General features: G+C 29.2%; 8 protein-coding genes across 8 annotated transcripts; 2 read left to right on the top strand and 6 right to left on the bottom strand.

Annotated features, from left to right (window-relative positions):
* Positions 1 to 8: 8 nt before the first annotated feature.
* BX663DRAFT_486009 (MBOAT, membrane-bound O-acyltransferase family-domain-containing protein) lies at positions 9 to 1,961 on the bottom strand (the record flags this gene model as incomplete). The annotated part of the gene is made up of 6 exons (XM_051524649.1): positions 9 to 266; positions 324 to 848; positions 914 to 1,525; positions 1,575 to 1,648; positions 1,714 to 1,788; positions 1,889 to 1,961. The coding sequence occupies 6 exons, from the start codon at positions 1,959 to 1,961 to the stop codon at positions 9 to 11; spliced, it is 1,617 nt and encodes a 538-aa protein (XP_051383265.1).
* A 4,567-nt stretch (positions 1,962 to 6,528) lies between these two features.
* On the bottom strand, positions 6,529 to 7,056 carry BX663DRAFT_530935 (acyl-CoA N-acyltransferase; the record flags this gene model as incomplete). The annotated part of the gene is made up of 1 exon (XM_051530349.1): positions 6,529 to 7,056. One exon carries the CDS (start codon positions 7,054 to 7,056, stop codon positions 6,529 to 6,531), a length of 528 nt encoding a protein of 175 aa, XP_051383264.1.
* A 281-nt stretch (positions 7,057 to 7,337) lies between these two features.
* On the top strand, positions 7,338 to 7,583 carry BX663DRAFT_551574 (uncharacterized protein; the record flags this gene model as incomplete). Its single annotated transcript, XM_051531290.1, has 2 exons — positions 7,338 to 7,475; positions 7,545 to 7,583. The coding sequence occupies 2 exons, from the start codon at positions 7,338 to 7,340 to the stop codon at positions 7,581 to 7,583; spliced, it is 177 nt and encodes a 58-aa protein (XP_051383263.1).
* Positions 7,584 to 8,645: 1,062 nt separating this feature from the next.
* Positions 8,646 to 10,189, bottom strand: BX663DRAFT_508060 (ras-related protein RGP2). The gene is made up of 5 exons (XM_051527432.1): positions 10,009 to 10,189; positions 9,866 to 9,902; positions 9,772 to 9,803; positions 9,583 to 9,691; positions 8,646 to 9,484 (listed from the first exon to the last, which is right to left on the bottom strand). Exons 1-5 carry the CDS (start codon positions 10,099 to 10,101, stop codon positions 9,078 to 9,080), a joined length of 678 nt encoding a protein of 225 aa, XP_051383262.1. The 5' UTR covers positions 10,102 to 10,189; the 3' UTR covers positions 8,646 to 9,077.
* A 568-nt stretch (positions 10,190 to 10,757) lies between these two features.
* Positions 10,758 to 12,137, bottom strand: BX663DRAFT_508056 (GATA zinc finger-domain-containing protein). Its single transcript, XM_051527431.1, has 6 exons — positions 12,048 to 12,137; positions 11,742 to 11,997; positions 11,434 to 11,649; positions 11,272 to 11,364; positions 11,041 to 11,152; positions 10,758 to 10,970 (listed from the first exon to the last, which is right to left on the bottom strand). Exons 1-6 carry the CDS (start codon positions 12,131 to 12,133, stop codon positions 10,873 to 10,875), a joined length of 861 nt encoding a protein of 286 aa, XP_051383261.1. The 5' UTR covers positions 12,134 to 12,137; the 3' UTR covers positions 10,758 to 10,872.
* Positions 12,138 to 14,029: 1,892 nt separating this feature from the next.
* Positions 14,030 to 15,469, top strand: BX663DRAFT_433886 (regulator of chromosome condensation 1/beta-lactamase-inhibitor protein II; the record flags this gene model as incomplete). The annotated part of the gene is made up of 2 exons (XM_051523026.1): positions 14,030 to 14,308; positions 14,453 to 15,469. The coding sequence occupies 2 exons, from the start codon at positions 14,030 to 14,032 to the stop codon at positions 15,467 to 15,469; spliced, it is 1,296 nt and encodes a 431-aa protein (XP_051383260.1).
* Positions 15,470 to 15,630: 161 nt separating this feature from the next.
* On the bottom strand, positions 15,631 to 17,510 carry BX663DRAFT_508043 (Gtr1/RagA G protein conserved region-domain-containing protein). The gene is made up of 9 exons (XM_051527430.1): positions 17,471 to 17,510; positions 17,369 to 17,409; positions 17,250 to 17,312; positions 17,081 to 17,182; positions 16,746 to 16,999; positions 16,505 to 16,692; positions 16,301 to 16,443; positions 15,932 to 16,228; positions 15,631 to 15,862 (listed from the first exon to the last, which is right to left on the bottom strand). The coding sequence occupies exons 1-9, from the start codon at positions 17,474 to 17,476 to the stop codon at positions 15,727 to 15,729; spliced, it is 1,230 nt and encodes a 409-aa protein (XP_051383259.1). The 5' UTR covers positions 17,477 to 17,510; the 3' UTR covers positions 15,631 to 15,726.
* A 414-nt stretch (positions 17,511 to 17,924) lies between these two features.
* On the bottom strand, positions 17,925 to 18,197 carry BX663DRAFT_433696 (uncharacterized protein; the record flags this gene model as incomplete). Its single annotated transcript, XM_051523010.1, has 1 exon — positions 17,925 to 18,197. One exon carries the CDS (start codon positions 18,195 to 18,197, stop codon positions 17,925 to 17,927), a length of 273 nt encoding a protein of 90 aa, XP_051383258.1.
* Between the last annotated feature and the right edge of the window lie 269 nt (positions 18,198 to 18,466).

The following is an 18,466-nucleotide window of genomic DNA, read 5'->3' as shown; positions in this document are numbered from 1 at the left end:
AACTTCTACTACATTTTCCATTTTGGATCACCTCTTCTCTTTTCACTTTCACGAATTTCAAACATGATTTGAACCGCAATGAATAAGCAAATACTCACAGAGATTAAAAAGAATAGACCATTAGTAGTACCAAATATTTTAACTAGCATTTCTTTTACACCGTCTAATCCAACAGCAAATCCAACCAAGTTTGCAATCATCATCATTAAAATATTTCCTACTGCTCCTAAACCGCATACAAATCTATAATAGGGTTTATCCCCAAACTATATAAAACATTAGGAAAAAATAAATAATGATACGCCTTTCTTCCTTTCTGTTACCTTTTTCTCACTAAATAGTCGAGTGGCGATGATTTCAGGTAATAAAAATATACAAATCAACCAACCCCATGCTAACAATTTCAATTCTATATCATGCCATAATGCTACAAACGTAAAGACGATCCACATACTGAATGCAAAATACTGAGATCCACCTAAAGGAATATAAATATAGCGAATTGTCCATCTATTAAAACTTCTATGCCAGCTCTTCCAAAATCTTTGAGCGGAAAAATTATTGCTCATGCAACGAATCATGTTTTCCTCGACCCAAATACCATCAGTCAGCGACCATAAACGAAAGAATCGCCAGGGTATAAGTAGCTTCATCCAAATAATAACTAAATTAAAATAGCCAATCATACTGAGTTCAATTGGAGATGCGCCTTCCCAGGCTTTGGCTTTACTGATAGCAACAACATATAGATAATGTAAAGTTAACTCCATAACAAGAATAATAAAGACGAGACGAATCGCATAAGTTATTATATATTTCCTAGTGAGATGATGAGAAGGGGATCGAAACTAAAGGAAAAGAAAAAAGACTTAGTATTTTACCAGCAGTTTTTTTTTTTTGCCATGTATTTTACCTGTGATATAAAGTCATTATATGTAATTATAGGTCCACATAATAAAAGTGGGGTATATAATACATAAGCTAAAAAATTTAAATAATTATAATCGCCAATTAGTAAAGATGTATTAATGCGCTCCTTGTCAGAATGTGGCATTTGATAAACTTTTTGATGAGAACGACAAGCCCAATAATAATCAAGATTAAAAGAGATGAGACGAAGTATTGCGAAATTAAATAAAATATGCCAACGTGCCTGAAAACCTTCCCAACGATCTAACCATGAATATTGACTGCCTAGAATGTGTTCAAATCGATAGCCATCATAATAGTCATTAATGAACAATATTAAAAGATTAAACGTCCAAGTTATAATAGGGTTCCATCGTGAGCCTTTTAGATAATAACCAATCATAAAACTAGCTGTGATGATGAATAGATATTTGAACGCACTGGCACCATGAAATAAAAACAAGACGATAATGGAAGTAAGTAATGAAAATCGAAGTTTTGAAGAGATCCAATGAAAATGGCTATTGGCTTTGTTAATGAGAAGATGTATAAGAACAAGTGGAACAAGCTTGGGTATATTATCACGGAATTGAGAGTATTGGGCGTCACTATTGTCCTATAAAAAAAAGTTATTAACTTTAATTTTTTTTTTTTGTTATTGTTACCAGTTGTCTACCGTGTATCCAGCCCTTTGATAAGTAGGATTCATATAGAGCGTAATTAGGATGTGTAGCTATTACTTAAAATTAGTAATTGATTCCTCTCATTAAGTTATATACATATGTATATAAATATATATCTTACGCTGGCTTAGATTATATGTTACTTTAAACATATAAGGCACAACAACGCAAAAACAAATATAGTAAAAGTAAAATTCTGAAAGGAAAAAAAAAAAAAAAAAAAAAAAAAAAAAAAAAAAAAAAAAAAAAAAAAAAAAAAAAAGTTAAAAAAGTCTACTAAACAACTTGTTGATTACCTTTAGTGAACCATCGAGAAGGCTTTAGTTTTAATGGCGATGTGTGAGAATGCATAATTGCTTTTTGAAGCATTACTCAGAAAAGAAAAAAAAAAAAAAAGAATAAATAAATAAATAAATAAAGATAAAAATAGCTAGAATTTATAGACAATCAAGCTCAGTAAACATGAATGGCTTCAAAGAAGTACCTTGTAAATAATACAAATAACCCTATCTTATTTTATTTTTTGATACAATATTTGTATTATTAATTCTTTAATAACCTACTATACAGACTTGTATTATGTCATTTCATATATTCTCTTTTCTTTATCTCTTTTTTTCCAATCAAAAAAAAATACGGCCATAACTAGCTTCTCTTTAATTTCAGATATTCTTACAAAAATAACCTACCATTTAAAATTATAAATAAAAATAATCGACTCATATTTTTCGGTCTTGTTGACTTTAGTAGTCTTTCTACCATTTTCTATAACTTTATCTTTAACGTTATTATGATATCTTAATGGAAATATCAAAGTATTTAATGTCATTATTACTGAGTAACTATTAATATTTACGTTAAAGAAATGAATATAATAAAAGCTTATATACTTGTTTAATTTATATTATAGGAACAGAAAAAAAAAAGTGGAATAAATATATATGCATAAAAGGAGAATCTTTTTTTTATTTTGAATACCACAACTCGGCAACTACACCTAAAAGTTTGGGTTTATAAACAAAAAAATTGAGGTAAATAAAATAACTTGATCGGAAAGGGCAGCGCCTTTCTGTTGGCCAAGCGGCGATCATGGAGAGATGAACTTTGTTAGCTGTAGATGGGAGTGATTTAATAATAAAATCGGGGTTAGTTCTGAGCTTTAATGATAACATGCTACCTTCCAGGATCCAATGTTCAACACCAGGCCTTCAAATGGAGGTCGATAAAAAGATGTTGTTAAATCGCGGGGTAATTTCCTACCATGCAAGAGAGGAAAGCCCGCAGCATTGAGAGAATTCCTGGGAGTAACACTGCTGTAGTAGAAGCAAACAAGAACAGAATCTAATCCACCTCTACACTATAAAGGACTTCCTCTTCAATAATTTTTTTTTCTCATATAAAATAAAAAAAAAAATGAAAAAGAAAGGAGGATGGGCTCTAAAGTTAATACGTATTGTGTAGTACAATTGCTATAAAAAGTTACACATTATTTATTTAGAACCACTGTCATACTTGTTGCAGTTACAGAATACTTATAAATTATAATATGTAACAGTAAGGAAATAGTATAAACTACTTGTGTGGTTATACACAAAGACTTGAACTAGAAGAAATATTATGTAAAGAATTGACAAACGAAGAAGATATTATTAAATTTAACAAATTAAAAAACAACGACGTACATGAAAAAACATGAAAGAATAAGTTATCATAAAAAAAAACCTGTATGGCAAAAATAAGCACACAACTTTTTATAGAACACAGTTTTGGGATAAAGAGAAAAAAATGTTAATTCAGAGGCGAGGCAATAGACTCATCAGTAATAGACGAAAATAATAATAATAACAACAACAATATAATATAATATAAATAGCAAATTTTTAATGATGAGGACACAACGAAGGACTGATAGCGCAAAAAATAGTATGAAACTGATGGCAGACTTGTTATAGCTGATAACATATCAAATAAGCTATCCAACATTAAAAATAATTACTTTAATAATAAGGAAGGATATTAAGGATATTGACTTAGTGGCCAAAGCTGATAAAAATGATAGAAGATCTATGAATCCTCTTAACATTGGTAGTTGGGTAAGAGATGTAGAGAGCTATAAAAACTTTAGAAGTTGTGACAATAATCAAACAGGTAAATTTGCTATTACCTTAGTGAATTCTACGATAAATATTTGGTACCAAAACTTGGTTATACAAGACAAAAAAACCTATGGATCTAGGCTATATATCGTTAAAATGAGAGCTATGGGCGTATTTCAAGTAAAAAAAAAAAAAAAAAAAAAAAAAAAAAAAAAAAAAAAAAAAATGCAATTTTGATTTTTGATGTTTTTAGAACAAATTCTAACGTTAAAGAAAATATTATTTATTTCTGATTAATATACACATAAGTCTCTAAAAATTAAAATTGGATATCTCTAATATGATGGATGCTGAAGCTTTTGATAAGTTCTTAATTGCTAGTCAGCAATCAAACGAAGCTAAAATCCGTAATTGATATGGATAATCTTTTACTTTATCGAGTGAAGTCATTAAAGCCGCTTATCACATATATGAGGATAATTGATAAAAGTTATAACAGTAATGTGAGTTCAAATAATGTGCATGGTAAATGTGATGGTATGACTTACAGAAGAAAAGAAAGAGAAAGAGAACAGAAGGAAGTATAGTTTGAGACTTATTTATTCAATGTAAAAAGAATGATATAAGAATTATTTTGTGTCTACAGAACTGCTTGTATTTATACTAATGAATCCTGAATCAAAGAAATAGAAATAAATATAAAGAAAAGGATAAGTACTCAGATATACATTGTGTTGATTCAAGAGACTGATCTATGTATTATCTACTAATAGGCGTTATAATGATCTGATTAAGGTTTTAAATAGAAAATTTTATTGTTTGATCTGAGCATAGGTCCCTGATGTCTTTTACATTTTTATTTTATTGACCTGAATTCTTTGTCAAGGTTATAAAATTAAATATTCAGAAATGATACGATATCTTATTTAGTTGACACATTTAGATGATTGGATGTCAATAAATTTTATATTATTTACAAGATGTTATATACAGTAAGATATGATATCTTTTATTATACGTTCAGGCTTATCTATAACAAATATCATAAAAAGGTTCATATATACTATAACCCCAAACGATATAACAAAGTATATCATTTGATGTTCCAATATAGCTTATTTATAATAATAATAGTAAATATTAATATTAAAAGAAATAATCCTTTTTTATTTTTTTTTTTTTTTTGCCTGACATATATAATATTAATTTTTTTCTTTTAATACTTCTTTTTTTTTCCTGTTCATACATATATATTATAGACTGTTCTATAACCCAATGATAAGGGTTACAAAAAAAACGAAAGCAAGTTAAAGTAGTAGTGGTACTGGTAGCAAATAATACTGGTATTGTGTAGTGATTATTAACATTAGTAAGGATGTGTCGGTAGTAGTATTGTAGTTGTACATATAAATGGCGATGGTGGTATAAGTAGGGTGTTTATAGTAAATATAGCCCTATGTGTATCCTCTATTTCTGATGAAAGTAACACGGGTGTTTGGAGAGTGACTAGAATTCGCAGCATATTTAGCCCAAGCCTAGGCTGTGGAATCGAATCACTTCAAGGGTTCCCCACCAAATCAAATGAACCCTTAATTTTTTAATTATTCTTGTTTTTTGTACTACACCAACGACTCCTTTTTTTTTTCTTTTTACAGCAGCAGTAGCAGCAGCAACATGAATAATGATGTGTTATGGTTATATTCTACCAAGCAACAGTAGTAGATACAGCAGGAGCAGTAGTAGTAATTATAACTTTGCTATTATTACCTGGTACTACTATAATCAGATTATATATCAGAAATAAATTCTTTAAACGCTCCCCTTCCTTTTATATATATTATATGAATGTATATTATGTACCTTGGTATTATTATGGCCCTCAAGCCATAGAAAGATAATAGAGTGTCTAAAAAATCTTATTTTTTAGCATATACAGATACAAATATGTAGTTGCTATATTTGATCATAATCAACATCTCAGAAAATAATCACAAGTAAACGTAATATACAGACTCTTTTAATTAATTAACAACAAGCTTCTCTAGCTAATAATACATTATGTTATGGCTTACTTAAGAATAAAGACTTAAAAAGCTCTACCAATAATATTGTAATAACAATCAATATCTCTCTATAAACTAGTGTAAAGAAGAATGTTCTCGATTACTTCAAAAAAGAAGATGTTGATAAATATAACAATTCTGTCACTGTAACAGTAATAAATGCAAGGATATTTCTTTTCTGAGAATATTCAACATTTTTTTTCCTTTATTATTTTACTGAAACGTTATCTAGATGTTGTATAAACAAAATGAATAATCTCAACTCTTCCTTTATCTAATTTTACATTCAAAGTTTATATTTTGCCTCATCAAAAAAAAAAAAAAAAAAAAAAAAAAAAAAAAGTTGAAATGAATTACCTAATAAATCCCTTGTTCCGTGTAGTATATTATCAAATACTTGTCAATGCCTACAAACCTGAAGGCTAAAAGAGGTTAAGGATAATATTTCAAAAGCTGTAAATTATACAGTGAAGACAGCAGTAATATGAACATTATTGCTATGGAGTATTATTTTTTTTCATTACAAAAAGAGATATTTATACTGTTTCTGAGCTAAAATGTAGCAGCAGTAGAGATTTAAAAGAAAAAAAAAAGAAATTTTTGTTTGTTATAAAAATACATTTCCTTCTTTATATTTGGTATATCATTCTTCTTATCTCCCTTTTAGTCTTTATAAGATTTCTTTACAGCCATTGTAATCATTGGGATAGAACCGATTCATTTGAATGTACATTAAAAATCTAATATTTATTTATAAAGAATAAAATAAGTCTATATTTAAAGTTTCTTGATCATGATATGATCTGTATCTTCTTGTGAACCTAATTTAAATGTATGGCTTCCCACTTTATGGAAACCTTGACGTGTATAAAAGTTAATAGCTGAAGGATTACGCTCCCAAACACCCAACCACCTTGTTTGTTTGCCTAATTGACGGACTGTTTCAAGACTTGAGTTCAAAAGTGCTTTATCAACTCCTTTACTAAGATATCGTTTATATACATAAATTCTTTGAAGCTCAATAGCATCGGGATCTTGAATACAGTCATACACATCCTTATTTTGACTTAATTGACAAATACCTACAGGTGAATCATTTTCTGTATCATATGCCATAAATGTAGACATGGAGGGATCAGCTAATTCCTTGGTTTGAATTTCTACTGTATAACTTTCATCAGGATAAGCTTGCATATCAAATGCTGTATTAGCATCAAAAAAGGTATGAGAAAATAATCTTCTGTCCAAGTTGAATAATGTTTGAGCATAGCTTGAGTCTGTTATTTCTCTAACTTGGATTTTCATATATATTTTTTTTCAATCATAACTAACACTTTTCTGATCCACATCTTATTTCAGACTTCTTTAACAATTTTAAAAAATAAACTCATTGACTTTAGAACTATTATTTGGTCTTGTTGACTTTCTTTCGTCTTTATATTATTTGATATTTTACAAGTAATATCACACACCATTTACTTTCAAAATAGATAAATAAATAAGACTTTAGTTTTTTATTTTATTTTATTTTTATAGTTTTCTTTCCTTACAATATCCCACCATTTCTTTCATCTCCCAATAATAATATGAATATAACTCGCGAACAGGCAGTTTATATGTTCTTTGGTGAAGAATTCAACGAAGTCAATAAATCAGTTCTTGTAAAAAGAATTGATGAAATGAAAGACATCGATGTTTGCTACATTGATGATCCAACTGTCCCTGTTTAGTTTTCCCTGCGAGTGATTCATGCCAAACCTCACAGATTTACTAGATACACTACGTCTTCAAAGATGTATCCTAAAAAGTCAAATTTTGAGAATAATAATTGAATTATAAATAGGTAAGTAATAATGAAATGTAACCAAGGTTAATTTCAATTTATAATTCAATCTTATAAATCTTTAGAGACACAAAAACGTTTTTCACCGAGGACCTTTTAACAAGTCGTTCAATCATAGTTTGTAGCAATCGAATTCTTGTATCTTCATCTTCACTTCCAATAGACTTCCTTGCATAGCCTATGACTTGATACCCTTTTTTTTTTTTTGCAAGTTTCCAATATATTCTTGGTAGCAAGGCAAATAGGTAGCAATGCTTTCAGCAACATTATCTAAGTGATTCATTTGAGTAAATATTTACATCAATCATTAAATTATTAGTTTATTACTGATAAATACATTTTTTATAACGTATAAAACACGAAATCCAATCTTTGCATTTTTGGTCATTGTCCTTTTTCTTGACACGGTAGCCTTCATAAAGTTAATCTTGCGTCTGATACACCATTGCACAAATGGATTGTGTGTAGTCATCTTTACAACTAAGTTAATAGAAATAAATCATTATTTATTTAATAATAAAGTGGTTATTCAAATAAATCTAGTGTGTTGTACTTTACAGCATAATATTCATTCTACATTTAGTTTTAATAATAGTCATTGTTAGAGTATTCGAGCATTAAAAATAATTATATACATTGCATTATGTAATAATAATAAGAATTCAATAGGTTTATGACTGTTATATTCAATTACATAATTATTTATACAAGTCATACATACTATATATATACATCTATAATGTTAAATATTGTTATGTAATAACATCTTAGAGGACGTTAATAATAGTAGCATATAATAATTGGTATTATTATAGCTGGAATATTCACTGTGAATTAATATGAACGCGTTGCTTACCCCAGAAATAATAATTTATAACAGCGACAGCTCAGGGACAATGAAAATAAAAATACAACTTATTACAATATTTACACGGACAACATTTACACTGACAACATTTACACTGACAACATTTACACATAATGCTTTATTATACTTATCCAAGTCATACTTCTATTGATATCACTTATATTTGTGGAAAATATATAAATAGCCCTTGTCACTTTTCCATATTATTTTTGAGTCATACAATTTTTATATTATATTTTTTTTTCCTCAAATAAACTATACAGACTTGTCTTTTATGTTTTCTCTTTCCTTATATTTTGCATTTAAAACAGAAGATTTCAATAAGTAGAAATGACTGGTTTTAAAATACTAAGGGTGCTTACTGCAGACAGCTGATGTTAGATTTAGATGAAGAATTTATTTGCATTTATCGTATTAAAGATAAGATTAAAAAGGCTAATAGTTGATATCAGGGGATGGCTTTATATAGAAATATTAACTTGATGATGCAACAAATCTATTGTTAGATAACAATGTATTCAAATCGTCGTCACGTGTTATTAAGAATGAAAGCTTCATTGTGTTTTATTAAAGCGTATAGAGGGGGAAATCAAGCTTTTATTATTATTTCTTCAATCAACAACATCTATTTGCTTCCTTTTTTTGATGCGGTCGATGATTGTATTCATATGTAACTGAAGGAGGATGTAAAGTGATTGTTGATCCTCTTAAAGCCAAGCCATTTACATCTGTTGTTGAATTTTTCTTTAATATCTTATTCTTTGCTAATTCTTTATACACGTGATCAAACATAACTTCAAAGGCTTTATTTACATTGACGGCAGTACGTGCACTTGTTTCAAAGAATAACATATTAGCCTCAGTAGCATACCTTTTCGCAACCTCTGTGCTTACTACTCGACTCGTATCAGCTAAATCTATTTTATTACCAATTAATACTAATGGAATAGTATCCTCTGTATGCTCACGTAATTCTTTTAACCATTGATGAACATGATCGAATGATGATTTTCTAGTAATATCTAATATATGTAAGTAATTCATGAGTCAAATTTTTATTTTAATTTTTGAGGCTCTCCTTTTTTCTCCCCCCCCCACAAGTAAGTAAGTAAGTATATACCGTAAACAAGTAAAGCACCAACTGCACCTCTATAAAAAGCACTTGTAATTGCTTTATATCTTTCTTGCCCACTTGTATCCCATATTTGAGCTTTTATGAGTGAATTTTCCTTATTAATAAACAAGCAAACAAACAAAAAATTGCACAAGTTAAATAATAGAAGAAATAACAATATCTTTTTTAGCCTACAATTTTAATATTTTTTGTTGCAAATTCTACACCTGTATGAAATTCATTTTAATAAAATTTTGCAAGCTTTTTTTTTTTCTTTTTTTTTTTTTACCTATAGTACTCCTTGAATCTTCCATAAATTCATTCGACTAAAATATACAGAATATATAAGATTGTCATTGTTCTCTCTGTCTCTCTGTCTCTCTCCCTTTCTCTCTCTTTTTTTTTTTTATTTTCTTTAAATAAAATACTGACTGTGTATTGTAAAAGTAAATTTGATTTGCCTACTCCAGAGTCACCAATAATTACAATTTTAAATAAATAATTGTATGCACTTTCTAGAAGCATAATAAGTGGAGAAAGATAGAAAAAGAAGAAGAAAAAGAGGAGGTTACATGTATGTAAAGGGAATATACATATATATATATTATGAAACAATCATGATTGATTTGTTAATAATAATAATAATAATAATAACAAGCCATAAAGTTTAATGAAGTGTGGCTTATAAAAGTGAATGATGAGTTTTATTTCATAGAGTGAATGAATCAAGAATGACCTTTTTTTTTATCCAGTTTTAATAGCTTTATTTTTTTTTTATAATAGACTCGAAGCTTAGTAGTTGTCACAATTAAAGCAGAGGAAGACTTGTAAAATTGTATCCTCTTTTACCTCTTTATAACATAATACACATTTGTATCCTATCGTTAGTTACACACGCACTTATCCTATATTAACTGAATAGGGGAAAAAAAAATTGCCTATGATACTAAAAAAGGGACAAAACTATAGTAATTTTTTTTTCAGATGTATGTCATACAAATCTAATGGTACTGTAAGCATTATTCTTCGGTAGAAGGAAGTCCTTTATCTATTCATCTCGATTCCTTTTTTTTTTATGACTTAATGACGCATATATGAATATATTTATCAAAGAGGCCTTCTTGTGCCTACTATCGAGTTTAGTATACAACAACATGAAAGATCACCATGAATTGAGTATATTTTACATGGAAACAATAAGCGTACTTTTATTTATTTATTTGTTTATTTATCTATTTAGTTGTTAGATGGTTATTATCGGTTATAATAACAGGAAAATTGAATTGTTTTCGATACTTATTTATTAATTTTAGGAGGAGGAGAAGGAGGAGCTTCTAAGGTATAATTTTGTGTTTGAACTATCATTGAACCTTTTTTTAATAATTTAGCATAATCTATTATATAAAAGAGATATTAAATCAATCCTTAATATAGATATAGATCAATAGATAGATATATACTCACGTAAACCACAAGCATTACATAAAGTCCTTGCTCCATCAGGGCCTCTTCTCCACTCAGGAGTATCTGTTGTATTACATGAATGGCATATATTACTAGACGTCATATTTGCCCTCTATGTTGTAAAGCTTAGTAATATAATCAATTAACACACACACACACACACACATGCTGTATTCTTTTTTATTTTTATTTTATTTTATTTTTATTTTTTTTTTTTTTTTTTTTTTTTACATTTCTTCGACGGTATTTCGGTCGAGCATTCTTTTGTAAATTTCGAGCTTGTCGAATTAATTCGTATTCAATATTAGCTGACGGATTTATAGACTATAAAGTATACAAATGAATAAAAGGAGGGAGAGAAAATCATGTTTGATGATATTTGAATTACTTTACAATAATTGGCTGCTGTATAGATTCTCTATGACTACTACGATTTATTAGATCTATCAGGGATTCATTACTTGATTCTTCTAATTCTCTTAAGGCTATCAGCATATTTTCCGTGATATTAAATACATCATCCATGATTTGGTTTCTTTCTGCTTCTCGAAGTGGATCTGCACGATATATTCCTATTTTCTGATAAACCATAGTGCATTGTTCAATTATCTAATAAGAATAAACGTGTGTATACATAGGATGATGATTAAAAATGTATCGAATGAATATAGATAGATATATATGTTCTTCAAGGAATATACCTTCTTTAGCTTATTAGCTTCTAATGATAAAAAGGTAACTTTGGGCGGTGACGACGATAAAGGTGAATCTATATTATCCACATGCTGATAGGATGAATGCTTATTATCTAATCGTGTTTGTCCTTCTTTTGGATTCGGTGTTAATGGTTCTAAAAATCGATATTCTAGTTGATATTGAAGACATTTAGTTGAAAGTTTATCTCTGTCTTGGTTTATATACAATGATAACTCATTGATAGAAGGTAACGGCGTTCGACTTTATATCAATTAACTTCAAGTTATACTATGTTTAATATTCATATGTACCTTTCAGAACCTAATGTTGAATTAATAGATGGTAATGAATTAGTGTCATCTATTGCAGTATCAATACATAATTTAGAAACATTCATTTTTAATTGGAATATAAATATATAAAAGGAAAAAAAAAAAAAAAAAGGACTCTCTTCTTTATCTTATTTATTGTGGGGTTTACTCTCTAAGTCACAATTGTAATTATTAGTTGGATTTGTCCAATTAGAATCAATAATAACACTATTGCTTTCCTATTACATAAGAAATGACTTCCATGTAAACATGTATACGCTTTTTTATTTTTATTTTTTTTTCTCAAGTGTATATTCTTTCCTGATATTTTACTTGAAGGACGTCTTATCATAGTTATCTTTACCAAATAAAATCCAGAAATAGGGTTTGCCTTTTATAGATATTTGTTTCAATTTAGAAAACCTTTTATAACAGAGTAATATAGGGATAGATGTACTACATAGTAGTCAAACAGCAGAATATAAATCTGTATATACACCTTTTCTTAAAGTAATATTCATTACAATAAAATTTAGAAAAAAAAAACAGTGCCGTGTTTTTCTTTTTCTACTTTTATTTATTGAAGAGGATGGCATGTAAAATGTTTAATGAAATAGCGTGCAAGCACCCCCCCCTCACAAGATGACTGAGAAACTTGGGTGCTAGTCTCTGCAATTGTTTAAGGAAGAGTAACTTTGTTCAAGGTATAAAGTTTCTATTACATCAAATACTGGATTTAGTATAAACATTCCCTCGTCTTGTCACAAAATAAAAGATCTTCCTTGCATTTTATATGTATATCAATCAGTTCATAGTAGTAATGAGTAAAGAAAAAACAAAGATCCTCTCCTCTCCTCTCTTTTTAATACTCATAACATATTAGCGAATGATTCGTTTGTAGTATCTTCACGATGAATGTCTAGTAGTCTTCTTCAATGTATATACGTAAATAAAGCTTGTATTGTTTTTTTTTCTTTTTCAACAACAATAATTACTTTTGCACCCTTCTCTGTTGTTTGTTGAAGGAGCGTTTCAAGATTGTATTGTTGAAAATAAATGGAATTCATTGCAAGATTGGCCAAAGCGGGCTTGGCCCTATACATATAATAAGAAGACTATTTACTTGATGTAACGAGTTGAATCAGATTAAAAGGTAAAGATTGAAGCTAAGGGGAAAGAGGATCTTGGTCAACTTCTTGTCTTTAATAATGTCATACTCAATTCCCTGATCTCCTTGATGTTAGTAACCCGATCTATTATTTGATTTCAAAATATCAAGGTTATGATACCTGTGTGTGTGGGAGGGGGTTCTGAACATGGCGGGGGGCATTGAAGACGAGATCAATTATAGAAATTGTTCTTTATGTTTTCTCATGTCAATTATCTAAAATTAGAAAAAAAAAGAACGTTTTAGTGAATCGAATTAATCGATGAGACGTAGGTTTGTTTATTACCTAACGAAAAGCTCTTAAAATTCATGCTATTTTCATTAAAGCAAAAAATGATATTACCGAATTGAACAAAAGAAACTTTATTTTTTCATGATGGCTGCTAACGACGTGCATCATATGCAACTTTTTTTTTTTTGTCTCCATTCTACATTAAAATAATTAAACAGCCGCTAATTTGGACGAAAAAAAAAAAATGTGACTTGATTTCTTTCCTTAGTCGGTGCAAAAAAGAAAAAAAAAAAAAGGTAAGGCTCTAATGAAATCATGATAAAAAACACTAAATTTATTTTTGTTTCTTTTTTTTTTTTCTTTTTTTTAAAAAAAAAACCAAAAAAACTTAATAGATTAATTAATAAGATTTAGAAATAAGAACTTGAAAAACAAATGAGTAAGTTATTTTGATACAAGTAGATTTTTTTTTCTATTATAATCGTAAGATAAAAAAAAGAGAGAGAAGAGAAAAAAAAAATTAAAAAAAAAAGCTTTAATTTACTTTTAGGTTTGAAAAGACAGAATACAGACGTCGACATGATGGATGTGAATGAACATTCAAATTTGAAGCGTTCTCGTGCCAATGGAACTTCTTACGCAAAGAAACTGAAACACTTTGGTGCCAATTTGATTGTAAAGCCACCTACCAAGGTGGGTAAAGTATTTGTTTTCGGCACTGGTGATACAGGCCAACTTGGTTTAGGTGATGATATGTTGGAACGTAAAAAGCCTATGCCTCTTAAAGCCCTTGAGAATGAAGATATTGTTGATGTTGTGTGCGGTGGTATGCATTCGATTGCTATCACAAAGGATGGAAAAGTAAAGTATTTATAAGGAAATGATAGAATGGAATGCAGAAAGAAGAAAGTGGAGGGAGAGAGAGAGAGAGAAAGAAAATGATGTATTCATCTAAATGGCTCTTATTTGTATTTATTTATTTACTTGTTTATTTTTTTATTTTAGTTATGGTCTTGGGGCTGTAATGATCAACGTGCTTTAGGTAGATCAGGTGATGAGTATGTGCCTGGAAGAGTGGAAAACCTGGACAATGTAAAGATTGTAAAGGTAGCATGTTGTGATTCTGTTACTATGGCACTCAGTGATGAAGGAAAACTTTATTGTTGGGGTACTTATCGTTGTGCAGAAGGACCTTTAGGTTTCTCTCGTAATAAAGCTGTTCAAGAAGTACCTGCTATTTTTGAGCCTTTTGCTAAATTTGTCATTGCTGACATTGCGGCTGGTACGGATCATTGTTTAGCTTTGACAAGAGATGGACGTGTATTTGTTTGGGGGAATGGTCAACAATTTCAATTGGGTCGTCGTATCATGGAACGTCATTTAATTAATGGTCTTCGTCCTGAAGCTTTAAACTTGAAACATATCAAGTTAATTGGGACAGGTTCCTATCATTCATTCGCTGTTGCTGAAGATAATACCCTTTATGTTTGGGGTCTTAATAATTTTCAACAATGTGGTCTTGCTGAAGAAGATAATAATGAACCCGCTGAGAATGTGATTACGAGACCCACCATCGTTAGAGGACTTGAAGGTAAAGGAAATATCAAGTCTGTACAAGGAGGTGAACATCATTCACTTGTCTTGATGGAAGATGGAAGTGTGTACGTCTTTGGTCGTGCTGATTCAGACCAGTTAGGCTTACCTAATGATATTATTGAGCGTTATCAAACACGTGAAGAAGGAGCAGATGTCTCTGCTTTTAAGAGAGCAGTGGGTGTTCCTACACGTGTTCCTAATTTAGAAAAAATAGTTGAAATTGCCACTGGTACAAATCATTCCGTTGCTCTTGGTGAATCTGGTAAAGCTTATACTTGGGGTTTTGGTGAATGTTATGCTTTAGGTAATGGCTCAAGTGATGATGAACCTGTCCCAACTGAATTGACAGGTCAGAAATTAGAGGGATTTAAAGTAATTCGTGTTTCTGCTGGTGCTCAACATTCTATGATTCTTGCTACTCAATAATGTATGTATATGTATGTATATAATAAATAGTAGCAAGTTCTTTCTTTTCTGCAGTATCACCACATTCGAACAAAAAAAAAAAAAAAAAAAAAAAATAAATACTTTTACAACGAATATATATACATATACATATATATTCTTACATTTATATATACCAAATACAATTCTATATAGTCATTATAAATATTATTCATATATGCTATATTTATTTTTATAGAACAAACTTAATAATAATACACTCCTCTTTTATTTTTTGATCATTGCTGGGTATTTCTTTTCCTTGAAAACTCAAAAACTTCAGTGACTGCTTCCTTGAAGCATTGGAAATTATAATCAATTAAACCATGTTTCTCAAAATTATCTTGACGTAAAAGACATATCAAAACCAAAAGTCTACAACAAAAAAAAAATGCGTTGAATAATGGTATTCGTCTTTTTTCTTTTTCTTTTTTTTTCTTTTACCTATTCACTTCTCTCATATAAAGAACATCCCCATTATCTAATTTGATTAAACTTGAGGCTTCACCATCCGTGTTTGAACTTGATCCGATTAATTCTTCAGTTTGTTGTTGACCATTTTCTAATAATCCGCATTCGAAGTTTTCAGGTTCTGATGAACTCTCCTTTTGATTATTGAAAGTAGTAGTAGTCGTAGTAGTCGTAGTAGCAGCAGCAGTAGCAGCAGTATCCAATAAAAGTGGTTGATTACGATCCGATGTATCCATTAAAGAAAGATTTTGAGGACTGTTCCCCTGAGCCCTAAAGAAAATGTGAGGATTCATAGTTGAACAAAGTAGAAGGTACATCTACTTTTGTTTGCGTGAAAGTTACCCATAAATACATTCAACGTCAATACAAACATCAATCATATCAGAGCATAACTCATATGATTGCATATCGACAGGTGAACTATCAGTAGCAATATAAATTTTCGTCAATGTATCAAATAAATAGGCCTTATCAATACCAGAATTCTATTATTATAAAACTGTAAGTAATACGTTTATCTATTTGAATATGTGTGTTCTCTTTTACTGAACATAAAACATTAAGCAGGTTTTCTAACGTTGGTAATTCTCTTATTAATTTTTGAATAATTTTGCTGAAGGCTTCATAAATTGAATTATCATAAATACTTGTAAGATAATATGTTAAATGAATATATTCCAATTGAGCATCAGCAAGCGCATCACTCATTCTTTGTTGTACATCACGCTGCGTATCTAAAAACAACCATTAGTTTATCTGAAGTTCTCTGCTAATGGGTATATGTTACCAATCTTATAATCATCAGATAATCCATCTACTTTATGAATCAAAACTTCAAATGTAATGTTTGGGTTAACACGAAACGCTGTTGTAACAGTTGTATACAATCGATGTAATGCCTCATTATAATCATCTTGTGCGTCAATAACAAAAATCAATGCTCCTGCTGTTCCAAAAATGTATTGAGGATCATAAGTCATATCGTCAAAGAAATCAACTTGACCAGGAAAATCCCATATTTGAAAATCAATAAAAGATCGTCTATAAATAAATATACATCTTAGTTTTTTTTTTTTTCTTTGTAAAAAAATAGAGCTAAACCATGAATGCCCATTCATTTACGTAATATCCTCTTTTAGAATTTTAGTTGTACTTTCTAAGTATAAAGTATCATTAGGTGGCATCTTTCCAAATACAACACGTTGAATACTAGACTTTCCACTTCTAATAATTATATATATATAGAAACTTAATAACAGAATCTATTATTATAAAAAAATAAAATAAAAACCTTTGAAGTCCCATTAATAAGATGCGAGGTTTGTCAGTCAAAGCATGTTCCTCTATTGTATCTCTATTAAATAGAAAATATAAGAATAAAAAAGAAAGGGCTGTTGTAATCATATTTACGTTATGAAATCAGATTCATTAGTAGGATTTTGGTAATCGAACTAAAAAAAATATATATAAAACTATTACTATCAAATAGAAATGTCAATTAATAAAACTTACGTCCATATTCAACTATTATAATAAAAATGAAAAAAAAAAAAAAAAAAAAAATAATAATAATAATAAATAATAAAATAATAATTATTTCCGGTTATGCATTGTTTTCATAAAAATAAAAAAATTCTCCAAGTAATTGGAAAAAAAAAAAAAAAAAAAAAAAAAAAAAAAAAAAAGATAAATAATAGGCTTTGCTGTTGTAAATTATTATCGCTCGTGTTGAAGTTTAGAGCGACTTATGAGCTACAATCTGTTTATAAACAGAAAAAAAAAAAAAGACCAAGATGATGACTCTAAAGCATTCAAAAAAGAAGAGGAATCATGCCCTTTTATTTTATTTTATACTACTTTTTTTATTTATTTTTTATCTATAAGTTGATTGATGAATGGACTTCTTTGTACAAGAAGATGATAGTCCTTTTTATATTATCACAAAGCTTATTAAAGGTAATACAATTTATTTAAGTTGAATTTCGAAATCACCAATAGAATTCGTTAATTCCTTGAGATGTTCAGTATCAGCAGCTAATATAGCTGTTATCATATCCATTAGTGTATCTCGTTCAAGGGCTTTACCATCCTTTGCAAGCTGAGCCAAATGTTGGAGTTCATGGTGATCAGATATAGTTATTTTAAGAGATTCTAACAAATGTATCATATCTTCTAAACTAATAGTAGTGCTTACATCTTTATTGATAATAATCAAGTAAGTAAGTAAGCATTCATTCATCATATCAATCATCTACTTAGATGTAGTACTTGTTAACTCCGAGTATTGTTACCTGTAGTAGTAGTAGTAGTAGTAGTAGAAGCAGTCATCTTGAAATGAGGAAATATATGTTTGTATATAAAGACAGAGAGAGAGAGAGAAAGGAAAAGAAAGAAAGAAAAAGGGAGAAAGAGAAAGAATACGTCTCTCATGTGCGGGGTTCCTAAAATCTATTTGTTACTAGTAGTAGTCATGTATAAGCCTGTTAAAACTCTTGTAAAACAAGAAAT

Source organism: Cokeromyces recurvatus (assembly GCF_025118155.1).
Source record: "Cokeromyces recurvatus strain NRRL 2243 chromosome Unknown BX663scaffold_11, whole genome shotgun sequence".
NCBI lineage: Eukaryota > Fungi > Mucoromycota > Mucoromycetes > Mucorales > Mucoraceae > Cokeromyces > Cokeromyces recurvatus.
Note: the sequence above shows the minus strand (reverse complement) of the source record. Positions and strands in the feature narration are given on the sequence as shown.

What these genes read in the sequence shown, in the direction of transcription:
- BX663DRAFT_508060 (XM_051527432.1), bottom strand. Translation starts at nt 10,101, where the DNA reads ATGCTTCTAGAAAGTGCATACAATTATTTATTTAAAATTGTAATTATT. An exon ending in ATTTACTTTTACAATACACA is followed by an intron (nt 9,903 to 10,008) that starts GTCAGTATTTTA and finishes TGTATATTTTAG; the next exon opens with TCGAATGAATTTATGGAAGA. An exon ending in AGATTCAAGGAGTACTATAG is followed by an intron (nt 9,804 to 9,865) that starts GTAAAAAAAAAA and finishes AATTTCATACAG; the next exon opens with GTGTAGAATTTGCAACAAAA.
- BX663DRAFT_508056 (XM_051527431.1), bottom strand. Translation starts at nt 12,133, where the DNA reads ATGAATGTTTCTAAATTATGTATTGATACTGCAATAGATGACACTAAT. An exon ending in TCAACATTAGGTTCTGAAAG is followed by an intron (nt 11,998 to 12,047) that starts GTACATATGAAT and finishes ATTGATATAAAG; the next exon opens with TCGAACGCCGTTACCTTCTA. An exon ending in CGAAATACCGTCGAAGAAAT is followed by an intron (nt 11,153 to 11,271) that starts GTAAAAAAAAAA and finishes TTTACAACATAG; the next exon opens with AGGGCAAATATGACGTCTAG.
- BX663DRAFT_508043 (XM_051527430.1), bottom strand. An exon ending in AATGAATCTGATTTCATAAC is followed by an intron (nt 17,313 to 17,368) that starts GTAAATATGATT and finishes TCTATTTAATAG; the next exon opens with AGATACAATAGAGGAACATG. An exon ending in GACGTTGAATGTATTTATGG is followed by an intron (nt 16,229 to 16,300) that starts GTAACTTTCACG and finishes CATTTTCTTTAG; the next exon opens with GGCTCAGGGGAACAGTCCTC.